This window comes from Pelobates fuscus, chromosome 7 (genome assembly GCF_036172605.1).
Source record: "Pelobates fuscus isolate aPelFus1 chromosome 7, aPelFus1.pri, whole genome shotgun sequence".
NCBI classification, from domain to species: Eukaryota; Metazoa; Chordata; class Amphibia; order Anura; family Pelobatidae; genus Pelobates; species Pelobates fuscus.
This window is the reverse complement of record NC_086323.1, coordinates 107,622,292-107,636,772: the sequence shown is the minus strand read 5'-3', so window position 1 is coordinate 107,636,772 and position 14,481 is coordinate 107,622,292. Positions and strand designations below refer to the sequence as shown.

The 14,481-nt window shown below is 39.3% G+C and overlaps 1 protein-coding gene across 1 annotated transcript in view; it reads left to right on the top strand.

Annotated features, from left to right (window-relative positions):
• Window positions 1–14,481, top strand: part of SREBF2 (sterol regulatory element binding transcription factor 2) — a 50,839-nt gene extending 36,358 nt beyond the window's left edge. The window contains exons 8-19 of the mRNA XM_063426360.1: window positions 147–339; window positions 1,676–1,860; window positions 2,418–2,679; window positions 3,775–3,944; window positions 4,531–4,702; window positions 9,157–9,265; window positions 9,352–9,464; window positions 9,548–9,671; window positions 9,978–10,143; window positions 10,764–10,949; window positions 11,033–11,144; window positions 11,856–14,481. Of these exons, the coding sequence (XP_063282430.1) occupies window positions 147–339; window positions 1,676–1,860; window positions 2,418–2,679; window positions 3,775–3,944; window positions 4,531–4,702; window positions 9,157–9,265; window positions 9,352–9,464; window positions 9,548–9,671; window positions 9,978–10,143; window positions 10,764–10,949; window positions 11,033–11,144; window positions 11,856–12,076 (2,013 nt within the window). The 3' untranslated portion in view covers window positions 12,077–14,481. The remainder of the gene's footprint in view (window positions 1–146; window positions 340–1,675; window positions 1,861–2,417; window positions 2,680–3,774; window positions 3,945–4,530; window positions 4,703–9,156; window positions 9,266–9,351; window positions 9,465–9,547; window positions 9,672–9,977; window positions 10,144–10,763; window positions 10,950–11,032; window positions 11,145–11,855) is intronic.

The window sequence follows — 14,481 nt, the reverse complement described above, 5'->3', positions numbered from 1 at the left end:
TTAGATCTGCTGATAATGACAATTTATTTAAAAATAATAATTGAAAAATATGTTTTGATAGACTTTATCCAACAAAATGGTACCCATCAGCTCACTTTAGGTTTTGATAGTGTAAAATATAATGATGAAGTTTTTGTGTTTTAAAGGTTAAAGATGAGCCAGACTCCCCCACCGGATTAGGCATGATGGACCGCTCACGGATGCTTCTCTGCGCCATGACCCTACTTTGTTTATCTTTCAACCCTCTGACATCTCTGTTGCCATCTGAAAATGGGCAGCAGTCTGATAGAACAATGCAGCATGGTACAGGGAGAACCATGTTGGGGATCGAGATGTCTGGTAATAATCATCAAATTCTTTTTTTTTTTTTTAAATTCTTTATTTATTATAAGGTTACAATATAACATACATCAGTAACATTTTCAACATAAACCATTAGGAGCACGCTGAGGCAGGCATAAAAACATGTAGGTTGCAAACGAGTATAATATTAACAGAGCATAACCTATTGCACTAGGTAAGTCAGATTGTGTTACCGCCCCGACGTGCCACCCATGTTCACGGTGCTCCACCTTAAATTTTTTTTAAGTGTAAAACGAGAAAAGAGAAAAGAAATAGACTCAGTTGGTCCGAACGCCTGATACGAGATAACCAGGATGACGTAATGACGGCATCTGTTGAGTTTTGTGGTATTCAAGTACATTTCCCCACTCCCACCTTAAGTGAAAGGCATCCGCAGTAAAGGGTGCGTTTTAACCATTTTAATCTCCGGCAGTAATAGAATCATCAAATTCTTGACTGTTTGAACAAATTTAGTCAAACCATTAAAGGGCCACTCTTGCATAGTTACACAGCTGAAAAAAGACTTGCGTCTGTAAAGTTCAGCCTTCCTTACATTTGTTTTTTGCTGTTGATCCAAAAGAAGGCAAAACCCATCATACTATATCATAATGTAGTTTTGGTGCAGAAAACAAATGTAAGCATTGCCACTAGCGACTTTCCATTAACCACTAAAGACACTTTTTTTCATGTAAACTTTTAATAATTAAAACTTTCAAGTTCTGGGTTGATGACCACTTTGAATGTTTTTCATAGAAAAGAATAAGATTCTGTGCATTGGCAGAGTATGGCGATTGCAACACATGCCCAATAGGTCCCTAATGCTTCTCTGTGAAGCACTGAATTGGACCAGAGATCATCCAACAGGATGATATCAAAAGCAAAAGAGCATTTGCATACTTGGAAGGGGTGGGATACTCTGCAGTATGTATGGTTAAGGTTTTACTTTTAATCACGAATCACAGTGGTTCACAGGTTTACAGAAATAGAAAGTAGATCACATGCAATTCTACTGTTTTTTTTTTTCTTACAGTTAATACACTTCAGTTTTATGCAAAGTACCAAGACCTTACTAAATAAATTTCACACTGAAACAACTGTAGTTGTTGCTGAAACACACAATGGCAATGAGAAGATTGAAACAAATTGTATATTTGATTAAATTTCCTAGGAATAATACATCTTTCAGGTTAATCAACGTCTTTTTTTTAAAGCTTTTAAAAGGACACCTGAGGCTGGAGCACACTTTTATTTATATATTATATATATATATATATTTCTCACTCTCCCCCTCACTCTCCATTTGAGTTGCATTTTTATTTTATTTATTATGTAGGATTTTCTGGCAGTTGGCTTGATTGGCTCATTCCAACCTTAATCCTTTGGCTTGCTAATGGTGTGATAGTCCTCAGTGTCTTCATGAAGCTTCTGATCCATGGAGAGCCTGTCACACGCACTCATTCCCGCTCGTCAATGAAGTTCTGGAGACACAGAAAACAGGCAGATCTGGATCTTACTAGAGTAAGCACACACGTCTTGTATTGGGTCTTAAAAGGAGAACTTTGTATACAAGTAGCTCAAAATCAAGCAATTGTTTTTCTAGTTTTAAGGCTTAGATGAAATTCAAAGTAAATTTAATGGTAGAATAGGCTTGATTATGTCAAAAAAACTGCACACCATTTCCCTTTTGGAATTCACATTTTTTCTGAATGCTTTAGGAGTCTTATGAATAAAACATTTTACCAAAAAATGCCTGATTTACTCATTCCTCTTTTTATGGGAGAACTGTGCGTTTCCTATAAACCCTTCCCAGCAAGTCTTACTGGGATGTGTAAAAGTGAGAAGTTTAATTCACACTAGAAGCATATGCGTTTTTTGTTCTTGGAGTAATAATTAGAAGACTAACATGAAAGCAATATCCCTACCTGCAGTGATGAAAGCTTTAGATTTTTTGTATAACTGTCACTTTTATGGTATTTTCACATATACAGCACTCTTCAGATATATTTTAATTTTTTTTTTTTCTTGATGAAAACCAAGTTGCTTTCATATTGAGTTTATTTTGCTTTCTCTTTCAGGGAGACTTTGGAGCAGCAGCTGTTAACCTGCAGACATGCCTGTGTGTCTTGGGGCGCTCACTTCCTGCTTCACGCTTTGATCTTGCATGTAGCCTCTCTTGGAACATAATTCGCTGCAGTTTGCAGAAGATAAGCCTTGTGCGCTGGTTATTGAAGCGCACCCCTGGCTATTGCAAGAAAGCAGAGTTTCAGGATGAAGCCATGACGAGCGCACGGGATGCTGCTCTTGTGTACCACAAATTGCATCAGCTCTATCTGACCGGTACGATGCACACCTGGACACGCTTGGTTAATATTAAAGTACATGGCAAAATGACTGTCAATTGACCAGATTTTAAATTGATTAAAAAAACATTAGCAGTTTAGTTCATATTCTGAAATCTTTCAGTCACAAAATGCTGCTTGCAGTAGTAGCTATTTAGTAAGCCAAACCTAGAATATATGTTTGGTAGGCACTAAGCAGTAGTATACAGGATATTTAAATCCTATCCTATAAATTAACAGAGGACCACCAAACTGTATGTGGTTGCATTGGTCCCCTGTTAGGAGATGGGAGTAGGGATATGGATACTAAATATCACCAGAGCTTTTTATGGGCTTTATATGTTAAATACATACGCCCATGCCAATTTTTCTGTTTTCTATTTCTAACAAATAGTTTTATGTATGTAATTTTTCTCATTTCAATTCACCAACTTTTTTTTTATGTTCTGATTCATCACATAAAATTCAGATTAAGAAACATTGAACTTAAGGCTGTAATGTAACAAAATAGGTAAAAAGTCAAGGGGGGGTGAATACTTTTGCAAGCCACTGTATGGGAAAGCATTGTGATTGGCTCAGAACAAGACTTCTGATGTCAGCCAAGCTCGCAGTTTAGGGGCTGAGCTAGTAGCAGCAGACTGGATTAAAGGTAAGAAAGGCTTTTTGAATATTCTAAATCTGTTACAATATAGATAGATGTATTTTATTGTTTCCCTCTTATCTCCCCGTGCAGTCTTCATGTTATTAGCTGAAACCGCCAAAACTTGTATCTCATGTAAATTTGGTACCTTGTTGTAATGCTACATACTTCAAACAAAAATAGTAAACACATGCTCTATAAACAGTGTTTTACAATATGAAATACTGTTGCAGGGTTATTCTTTAATCTTCATATTTCTGCAAATTGCAAAAAACAAAAATAGCTGATCTATGATTAAAGTTGAAAAAGGGTTTCCAGATCAGCTATTTGTACATCACTTTTGCCATTGGGAATTAATTTGTGGAAATTTGGAATTTATTGAATAAACCTATTGGAGTTCCTGCCCTTTTGTGTGCCTAATTATTAATTGAGATGGCTCTCTTGGTCTCATAGGAAAGCTTCCCTCTAATTGGAGCTGTTCTGGACTTAACCTTGCCCTATGTGCTGTGAATTTGGCTGAATGCGCAGGTGACAAGATCCCGGCAAGTTTGTTGGCTGAAATCCACCTAACTACAGCCGTGCAAATGAAAACAAGCTTCCCAGGAAGATTCTCTTTCCTTTCTGTAAGTGTTTATTGATGAAGTATTTACTGGAAATCAAAGTATGCCCTTTTTTTAATGAATACAAATCTTTATGTATTTTTCTATTTCCCCCTCCTCCCCTCCCACAAATTACTTAAGGTAAAAAGGTATATGAAATATATTTCATGGGGTTGGGGGGAGGAACAGAACCATTTGGAATCAGAAAAAAGTGAAAGAGTAGGTTGCAAAGAAGTATGAAAGGGGGAAAAACAAAAGGGATTTAAAAAAAAATAAAAATTTTTTTTTGCCAAATATCCGCTTACATTTGTAATTGGGGAAAAACTGTCACTTTAGAACTATTTAAGCCTGCCTCACTATGATAACATTAGGCTGCAGCCACCCTCTATGCATCAATGTTGCCATTAGATGATAAAGAAAAACAGAATATGTACTAACAGTCTTAACGTTGATACATAGGTACAAATTTTACCATGTTTGTGCATTCTACTGCCACCATACTCTGAAATTAAGTTTGTCTTACACCATTGGTGCATGTCTTGAGTTTATTGGGAGCCAATGAGCAGTGCATTTTTATTTTTTGTTTCTCACATTTTTTTTTTTCTTACAGGCTTACTTCCTTGGATGCGCAATAGACACAAGCATTTCCTCTGACAAAGATTCTCTCCCAGAGTCTTTACGCTGGCTGTCACATCCACTTGGGAAGCACTTTTTCATTGATTGTAACTGGACCGTAAAAAGTGCATCAAGGGAGTCTCTGTACAGCTCTTCTAGGAGTCTAGGTAAGCAGAAACCTGCCGCAGTCCTTTTGTCATAACTAAAAAAATTGCCATTTTGTCATGCTTTCCATTATTGTTCTCATCTATAAAGGGCTAAATTCTTCCTAGCAGTAAAGTTAGTGGCCCAGCTCAAATTGACACAATATTACACAAGTTAAAGCGTATTAACAAGTAAAAAAATTAATGCTGGTCTTTAAACATTAAACACAATAATGTCAGGGACACAAACCTGTTTTCCCTAATGTTAAAATAACTATTTGGGTGTCAGGTCTCCCCCTCTGTGCAGTAAAAAGGTGTTTAAACTGCCTTTTCTCCCATGCCACACCGGTCTTGCCATCGCTGAGATCATCAAACTTGATGATCTCAGTCAATTTCAAATTTGACTTTTATTGTTTTTCAAATAAAAAGGGGGGGAAGATGGGATACAGAAAGAAAGAAGGGTGGGGAGAGGGAGGGGAGACAACAAATCATAAAATTACATGTCCTTATTTTTAAGCATGTACCGACATAACAAGGTGTTTCAGGGTAAAATAGCAACAAATCAAGGTTATGCAAGGTGGTTCTTTGGTTCAAGATTACAAAATATCTCCACCCAAAAAAAATTGAGTAAAGAGCACAGTGGTTTGTCAAGGTGTAGCAAGTAGCACTGATTGCTCTTCCTTCAGATAGATCCGTAGGCCCTCACTGGTTCCCTTGTTAATTAGTAAGTTGTATAACAGAAATATAACAATAATAATACTAATACTAGGTTTAAAGTAAGATCGAGTTGAACTAAGCCAGACTTTTAGAGCATGAGTGGCGTAGTCTTGTGTGGCGTGGTGTGTCGGGTCTTGTGGGACATAACATGGCAAAGAACTATTTTGTGCCTGCGTGCGTCTGGGTGGTGAGTACATGACTGTCTCATATTGTGCCTGTCAGTAGGATAGGTTGTGCTTCTTAGCGGTGGAGGCCGCCACAAGTTGGCTTGAGTGTGTCAAGTTTGTAAAACTTAGATATTGCGTATTGTTATTTTCGTATCATGGGGGTCTTCTCTGATCTTTTGTCTTTTTGTTCGGTATCTTTGTTCAGAAGTGTAAGCCAAGGTAGCCATATACTTTCTATTCGTTTTGCTGAGATGTGGGAGACTGCTGAGAGCAGTTCGTATCTATAGTACTGGTAAATTTTGTCAGCCAGTTCTTTATGTGACGGGCAATATGTTGTCTTCCAATGCCCAGCTAGAAGGTTCCTGGTTGCTAGAATGATAATAGTGATTACTTTCTTTGCTGCAGTATTCCATGTAGTTGGAAGCAGCAGTAGAAGGCTTTCCCGTGGGGTAAGATGTTGCGTTTTGGGCAGAATGGTTGTTATGAGCTTTTGAGTTCTATTCCACAGAGGTCTAATCTTTTCACAGTCCCACCACAGATGCATCATAGTTCCTAAATGCGACCCGCATCTCCAACACGTGGGGGTTGTTTTAGGGAATATCTGCTGTAGGCGCTGTGGGGTGAGGTACCATCTGTAGACCATTTTTCTGTGCGCTTCTACATGTGAGAAGCATGAGGTGTTACCCTTGAGTGCATTGAGTGCATTGAGTGCTTGCAGCCATTCTTCGTCTGAGAGACCAGACAATCCATCCTTTACCCATTGGGACACATATGTGAAGGACTTGGGAGGTAAAATGTGTAAAAGAGTTTTGTAGCATAGGGATAGTGATTTGGGTTTAGTGGGGGTCGAGCGACATCTCTCAATTAATGACGTAGCAATATTTGCCTTTGGTTCCGATGTTTGAGTTTGGAGGGTTAGTTTATCTTGGACAATACTTTTCAATTGGAGGTATGGGAATATGAAGGAACTCGGTAGGTTATATTTTTCTTGTAACTCCGGGAAAGCAAGGATCCCAGTTCGAGAACACACATCTCCAACATAATGAATGCCGTGTGTTGCCCATGCCTTTAGTGAGAGCCATGGGGATAATTCTTCTATTGCCACTAAAGGGGCATGTACACTATATTTCCCTTTTTCGACCTTGGTGGTGAGGAATTTGTCCCAAATTTTCATTGTTAAAGACGTGGTAGGGTACCATGGTGACCCTTTTTTACTATATATCTTCGGTGTCCACAGAACTGTCGTCAAGGATGACGTAGTAATTCTGTCTCTCTCCATGTCTACCCACTGGAAAACTTGTGGAGATGCGTGGAGGCGTATTGCTGATTCGAGAACGGCAGCTTCATAATATGTGCTTATCTTTGGTAGGCCTAAGCCCCCTTCTGACTGGGGGTTTTGAAGTAAGGAAAGGGGCAATCTAGGTTTTTTGTTATTCCATATAAACCTGTTCAATGTAACTTGGAGTGTCTTAAAGAAACTAGTCGGGACTTGCAGAGGGAGCATTCGAAATATGTACAGAATTTTCGGTAACAGCACCATTTTAATAGTGTGAAGTCTGCCTAGCCACGACAGCTTGACCTGTCTCCATTTCTGAAAGCTAGAGATGCAGGCGTGTTGTAGAGGGCTATAGTTTAAGGACACCATTGTCTGTTTGTGGAGGGCTAGTTTTACCCCTAGGTATGTAATATGTTTCTGCCGCCAGTCAAAACGGAATGTGGTGTGTAAATGTTGTATACGTGTTGTAGGTATGTACAACGGTAAGGCTTGTGTTTTAGCAGTGTTTAGTTTGTAGTATGAGATGCGTCCAAATTCGTGTAGCAAGGACATAAGTTTAGGTAAGGATGCCTCCGGATTGCTCAGGGTTAACAGAATGTCATCTGCAAACATAGTCATACGGTATTTATTATCTTTGATTCGGATGCCAGTGATGGTTGGGTCTTGTCTAATCTTAGTGGCTAGAGGCTCTAGTGCTAGAATGTAAAGGAGGGGGGATAAGGGGCACCCTTGACGAGTTCCATTTGTCAGGATAAAGGGTGCGGAGAGGAAGCCTGATTGGGACACTTGAGCAGATGGGCCATTGTACAGTGCCATGATCCCTTGGATTAGCTTCGGTGGAAAATTGTATTTAGCCAACACCGAAGACATATATCCCCAGTGCAATCTATCAAATGCCTTTTCGGCATCTAAGGCCAGCAAAAGGCTTTCTATGTTTTCATCCTCTATGTGGGATAGTATGTTCAACAGTTTTCTAGTGTTATCCGACCCCTGTCTGCCTTTTATAAATCCAGATTGGTCATTGTGTATCAATCTCGGGAGTATTAGTGCCAACCTGTTCGCTATTAATTTGGCATATATTTTCGTGTCACAATTTAAAAGAGAGATGGGTCGAAAATTGGCACAATGGGTGGGGGGTTTCCCTGGTTTCGGCAATGTGGAAATGTGCGCCCTCAGCATCTCCGCGGGCATAGAGCCCATTTGGAAGCACCGATTGAAGAGGTTGGTCATGTGTGGTGCTAAAATGTGTTTGAATGTATGGTAGTATAGATTAGTAAAGCCATCCGGCCCGGGAGATTTTTGTTTTGGTAGGTGGTTGATTATGTCTAGTATTTCTTGAGTTTGGAACGGTTGAGTCAACACATGGCAGTCTTCTGTCGAGAGTGTGGGGAGATGGATATCTCGTAGATAATTATCTATATCGGTCTGGTTGGGGGAGTGTGTGTCGCTATTGCGGGCTAAATTATAGAGATCGCTGATCTCAGTCAATTTAATGATTTCCATTGGAAAGCATTTGGGAGGCTAGTGTGCATCCGCAGCAAAATGCTGCGCCGTGCTGCACTAATTGGCATCTCCTAATAGAACGTCCAGCGCCTCTGGACAATAAGCATTTCTTGGCCCTCTGACTGCCACTTTCTCTGAAAAGGCAGTGTTGCATCGAAAATACTGCAGGGACACCCTATAGACCACATAACCACTACCTTATGCTGTAGTGATTCTGGTGACTATATTGTCCCTTTTAAGTTTCTTAGAGGATAAAGAAAAACTGGCCTTAAGGTAAAAGGGATCCTTTTGGGCACCATAGCAACTTTAAAATTAAGTTGTGATGCCAGGGGTTCCCTGGTGCTCTATTGCTCCGCATATGCTTCTCCCCGGACGTCGTCAACCGGCAGGGGAGACCTAATGCTTTCCTAGGGGGATTCCGGTGATGCTTGAGGACGTCCACTGTCGTTTAGACGAGCAAAAGTCGCATTCGAGCTCGGAAGTCCCTGTAATGACTGTCTGTCTGGTAGACCGCAACTAGAGGAGGAGGTAACCCTAGCAGGTAACTTAGTGCAGTTTATAAAAACTGCAATAATTACATGCTCAGTGTTAAGAGTGATGGGACATTGCACCCAGACCACTTCAATGAGCCGAAGTGATCTGGGTGTCTACAGTGTCCCTTTAAGTAAATTGCAGACAATTCAATGCAACAAAATATGTATACTTATCAATAGCATGTACTTTGTTTTATGTTGCCACAATATTTGTTCATATAGGAGGGACAGGTATGTGGCTCGTGTGTTTTTATTTTTCTATTTTTAAACCCTTTGGTGCAGCGGACCCTGTTGCTCAAATCCATCGATCATTTTGTGAATTCTTATTGGAGAAAGCATTATACTCCTTGGCAAAACCAGAGATTGGCAAAGCGATGCCTGATGAAAATAGGTAAGCAACTTTACTTTTGATCTCTTCAGCTCTTCATATTTTAAGTACTTCTTTTCAAATTCTTTTGCCACCATTTTGTTTTGCAGTGAATTTTCCAGGACTCAAGAGAATTTGAAGCTTCTCTGTGTGTTTGCAGACTCCATAAGCAGCATCACCTCTCTCCCTCTCGGCAGGACTTCTCCTGTGTTGTCATCTGCAGGTAAGAAAACTTTCCTATACTTTGCTGACATACTGTCATTAAGAGCTTTGGTTTCACCTTGTAATTCTGCTCTCTTGACACAGATCCTATATGCCGATGGTGGTACCATGTCGCATCTATGGTAATTGGCTGGCTCCAAGGGGATGATGCTGCAGTGAAATCAAATTTTGTGGATGTTGAAAGGATTCCCAAACTCTTGAACTCAGAGTATGTTACACATTTTACACTCTCTTCCATAACAAATAGCATTTGTCAGTAGGACAAGCTTTAATTTCTTGTGCATTCTCCAAGTTAATGTAGCAAACTTCTTTTAACTGAGCTATCTGAATTAGTAGTGCTAGATGGTCGTGATCTGTAGAATATTAGGGGAATTTCTTCCTTATTCATTAAGTTGGGATCAGTTACCTGTAGGCCAAAATATCCTAGTGCCGGCCCAATCTGTCTACTAGCAAATGGCTTTAAAAACTTCATTAATTTAGTGTTTTCTTTCTTAATTTTTTTTCTTAAATTTAGTAATCCTCTAGTGAAAGCAGTGATGCACGTGTGCAGAGCTATGCAAGTGTCTGTACTGGGTAAATCTGATGGGCTTCAGAGCTCTTTCTGCCATTGTGAGAAAGCTAGTGCTTTCTTGTGGAATAGTCTGAACCTGAGCACCACTTCGAACAGTGACCTGAACAAGGTAATTAGAGTTGAATGGCATGCCTATACTAGTTTGTCAGATCGTTCTTGCTGTAGTTCACAATTTTACTGTATTGCGTTTGCATCTTTAATCTCTACTCATTTTTGTTTTTATATGTGGTTGCTTTTTCCCCTCGTTATTTGTGTATTGTACTCCTTTATACAGTGCGCTGGCAGTTTCTCCCCACATACTGGCTGAAATTATGGAGGTTTCATGAGACTCTTGCGGTCACCATTGTGCATTGTTGTTGCATTGCATGCCTCTTTAAACTTTGTGCAATGTTTCTTCAGTGCAGTATGGAGGCTCCAGCTATCATCGTATATCTGAGCTAAAATTTTGGCATTGATGTCAATAGCACCTTGCCAGAAATGGTAGGTTTTATCATCTGCATGTAGAAAAGAAAGATGGCTTGAAACTAAATGTATATGGGTGTCTACATTGTTGGTGAAGTGCATTTTAAAGAGAGAATTGAATATATGAAAGCTAACGTTTTATCTAATATCTTTAAAAAGTCAAGTTTTGTTGTATCTCATTTCATTTTAATTTTTTGGATTAGTGGTCAGTTTCCTGGCATGATACTTTGCGAGCAATGTGTAACCTTTTCACATTTATGCTTCTAGGTAGTGCAGCTCTTAGTGTGTGACCTACTGCTCTCCATGCGCACTTCGTTATGGCAGAAACAGTCCTGCTCTGGCCCAACACCTGTGGAAGCCAATCACGCACCAACCTCTGTATTAACAGGGTTTCAGCGTGACCTAAGTAGCCTTCGTAGGCTGGCTTTCATCTTTAAACCTGCCCACTGCAAGGTTTGTCTCCAAAGCTTTTGGTGGGGTTGTGGGAGAGTTGTAATATTGCCATGTATAATCCATTTTATGTTTTATTTGTGAAGCTGTTCCTGCATGAAGCCACAGTACGACTCATGGCTGGAGCAAGTCCAACTCGCACTCATCAGCTACTCCAGCACAGCTTACAGAAACGCACAGTGCAAAGCAACAAGGAAGGTTGGTACAAAACTTTAATAATGGATTAAATTAAATTTTGGGCTCTAGTTGTAAAGTACTTTTTCATGTGACCACTAAACAGTAAAGCCTTATTTTATGGAACATGTATCTATATTTTTTAATGTTCTAAGCATGAAAACCACTACTGTGCCCTGTATGATATATTGATAGGCAAACTGTTTCATGGTTTGACTTCTTACCTGGCGTATGCCAGACACTGCTTCCCTGTCTTCTCTCAGCTGGAAGTGATGGCTAGAAACTCCAGTTAGAAGCTCCCTTTAGCTTTCCTGAGAGAATTGCCTGGCTTTTTATTTGAGCTCTTTTTTTGGCTGAAAAGAGGCAAGGAACAGCACCAGAGTACCCCAGGTAAGAAGTCCAACCATTAATAAATGGTTAGCTACTTACGTTGTGCGCCAGGGGACTTCTGGCACAAGAACCATTACAGCAAACAGTCCAAGCACCAGAATCCCCACAGTTCCTTTAAATGTAAATTGCACATTCAAAGTGATCTATACATGTCAAATTTTTAACTTTTTTTTTTTTTTTTAATTGAGGAAACTGGTTGCATGATTTGATGTTCTTTTTGAATTTTGTAATTTAGTGTTGGTAATATGGAATGTATTACTCTTTTAATATTTGTGGTATTCCATAAATGGAATATGAATGAAAAATGCGTTTGAAGCAAACTAAATATTTCTTGTTTACCAATAGGTGAGTTGGTTTCATTACCTGGGCAAAGGGAGAGGGCCACAGCTATACTGCTGGCCTGTCGCCACCTGCCCCTATCCTTCTTATCTTCCCCGGGACAGAGGGTGGTCATGCTTGCGGAAGCTGCAAGAACTCTGGAGAAGGTGGGCGATCGTCGCTCTTACCATGACTGCCAACAAATGATGGTTAAGCTTAGTGGTGGTACTGCCATGGCAGCCTCCTGAAATGGACTTCTAAACCTGATCAAATTATTTCTCAACACACAATGCTCCTCTTACTGGAGCAATACAGGGTCAATTTGTACAAGACAACAAAATGGGCCAGTCTCTTCACGTTTTCTGCACTTCCTACTTGATAAGCTTTCATTGATTCCATTCACAATAAAGGATGGTTGTGTTGGATGAAGGGAGGAAATTAAAGAGGGGGCGCAGTACATGGCATTGCAACATTCCTAAACATGTGCACCTGAACTTTTTTTTTTTTTTTAAATCTGTTGTATGTCAATATGTCTGTCATAGGTCTTTCACTCAGGGTATATATGTGGGGGTTTGTGGGGTATTCTTTTTCTGACATTGCTGACTTTATTCCTGGGAATATTATTTAAAGCAAAATAATTATAGTTGGCATTTCAGTTAGCTTAAAGATTCTTCTGTCCCTGGTATTTTTCCTCTAGCAGCGAATGATGCCAAAAAACAAGCTAATGTTAACAAGGCTGGTATTTAGCATTCAAGTAATCTTTCCCCATTGTCCTCTGGAATATGGACAGTATATGCTTAATGAGCAAGCCTACTAAAATATGTTAAATTAGGCACGTCAACAGCTTTTATGCAATTTAATGTAGGCATTTACTTGGCTACACTGGTATAGTCCTTTTTTATTATATATTTTTTTTATTCTAAGAAGCTGCACAAAGTAAGAATTGCAGCAGCTTTCTGTTCCAAACATGATATTGACTGTTATAAGCTGCAAATGTATAATTCTTGTGACGGAGCTCACGTACTCTGAGTACCTCCATCCAGTCTTTCTTGCCGCTTTCAAGGACCCTGTAATGCTTTAGGGCCAAGTCTCTGAAGCTTGACTGGGGTCTCTCAGGAGCACTCTCCTTCCAGACTGTGATTGTCCCATCTGCCTTTTTCTCTTCAGCTCCTTTCCCAGGCAGGTATCCACATCTCTGCCTGTATTGTGACCAGCTACTGCCTTTACACAGGCACTTGTTTCTCTCAAGCCTAGCTCTTCTTGACTTGTCCCAGGATGCAGGTATCAAGCAGCCAACTAACGGGTCCAAAGACTGTTACTGGGCTCCCTGAATAAATCAACCAGGACACACTGTTCCAAAAGGAACAAACACAGTCAACTTAATTTTTTACTCTGGACTAGCCCATATTCTCATTACATCAAATTTATGGTGCCAAACTCCATTTGATATAAATATCCAAATCATATGGGGAAACATACACACATAGTAACTTGATAACATATTTATAAAGAGGTAAGAAAGAAAGAAAAGAACAAGAAGTATCTCCCATACCTGCAGAAACCATAATATTCAAGTCTTGCTATTCCAGTTCTACATATAGTTGTTGTAGGATCCTTACAACCAACAGATGCTGCTGTACATGTTCCATAGCCAAATCCACCTAGTTGCTTGAAAGAAACAGCAGGACAGGAGAGCACACATAACATGTAACAATAAACACATTACACACATCCTGCACCTAGAATGGGGACAGGGTGACTAAAACGTAAGAATAGTCCAGGTGGCTACATTAAGTGTCCATCTTAACCTCCTGGTGATAGTGACTACTGTCACATACTGTTAACATGTGTGCTGATTTAGCATGAGTGTAAAACACTCGCATGTAAATACAATATTACAGTAAGTACATCTATTCACATTAATGGGTTGTACACATGATTAATTATGCAGTGCTTCTCACATTCCTTTTGCATGGGGGAAGTATTATTTGCTGAAATCTTGCCGCTGGTTACTGCAGCGTACAGTAGCCTGCAGAAGAAACATTTGGTGTATAAGAAGTTATTTTCGAATAGCACTTTTAAGATAATATTTAAAAAAAAAAAAAAAAAAAATGATTGTCATGTCTTAGGGTCACTTTAAGCAAGAAAAAAAAAAGTTGCCTTTCAGAAATCAGTATGTTGAGTTAAAATGCGGCAATTGAGATTTTAGAGTTTAGTAACTTATATTGACTGCTTTCATCTTTGCGGTCTTTCTTTTACTCATGAAAAACAGAACCTTCTGGATCGTATTTGATAATTTATTAATTTTTTTTTTTTTATGAGCCGGTTCACTCTTGTACATTTTTTTTTTTACTGCAGTATGAATAAAATGTGTACCCTTTGATATAGAAAATGTAATTCTCAAGTCCTGCTTGATTTTGATACGTTTTAAGTCTTTTTAGTAGCAAACCATAACATCAAAACCTGTTAAAGAATTTAAAGAAAAAAATTACTGTTATAGTCCACTAAATGCAGCTTTTGGAAATGATTTTTATTTAAGAGAGTGCTTGTGGTTATGATGGTGTGCCTGGCCGAGTGATTGCGGATTAAATAAAACCATGCATGAACTTTTAACTACTTCGTTTTCTTTGTTTCATGCTGTGTGATCGACTGC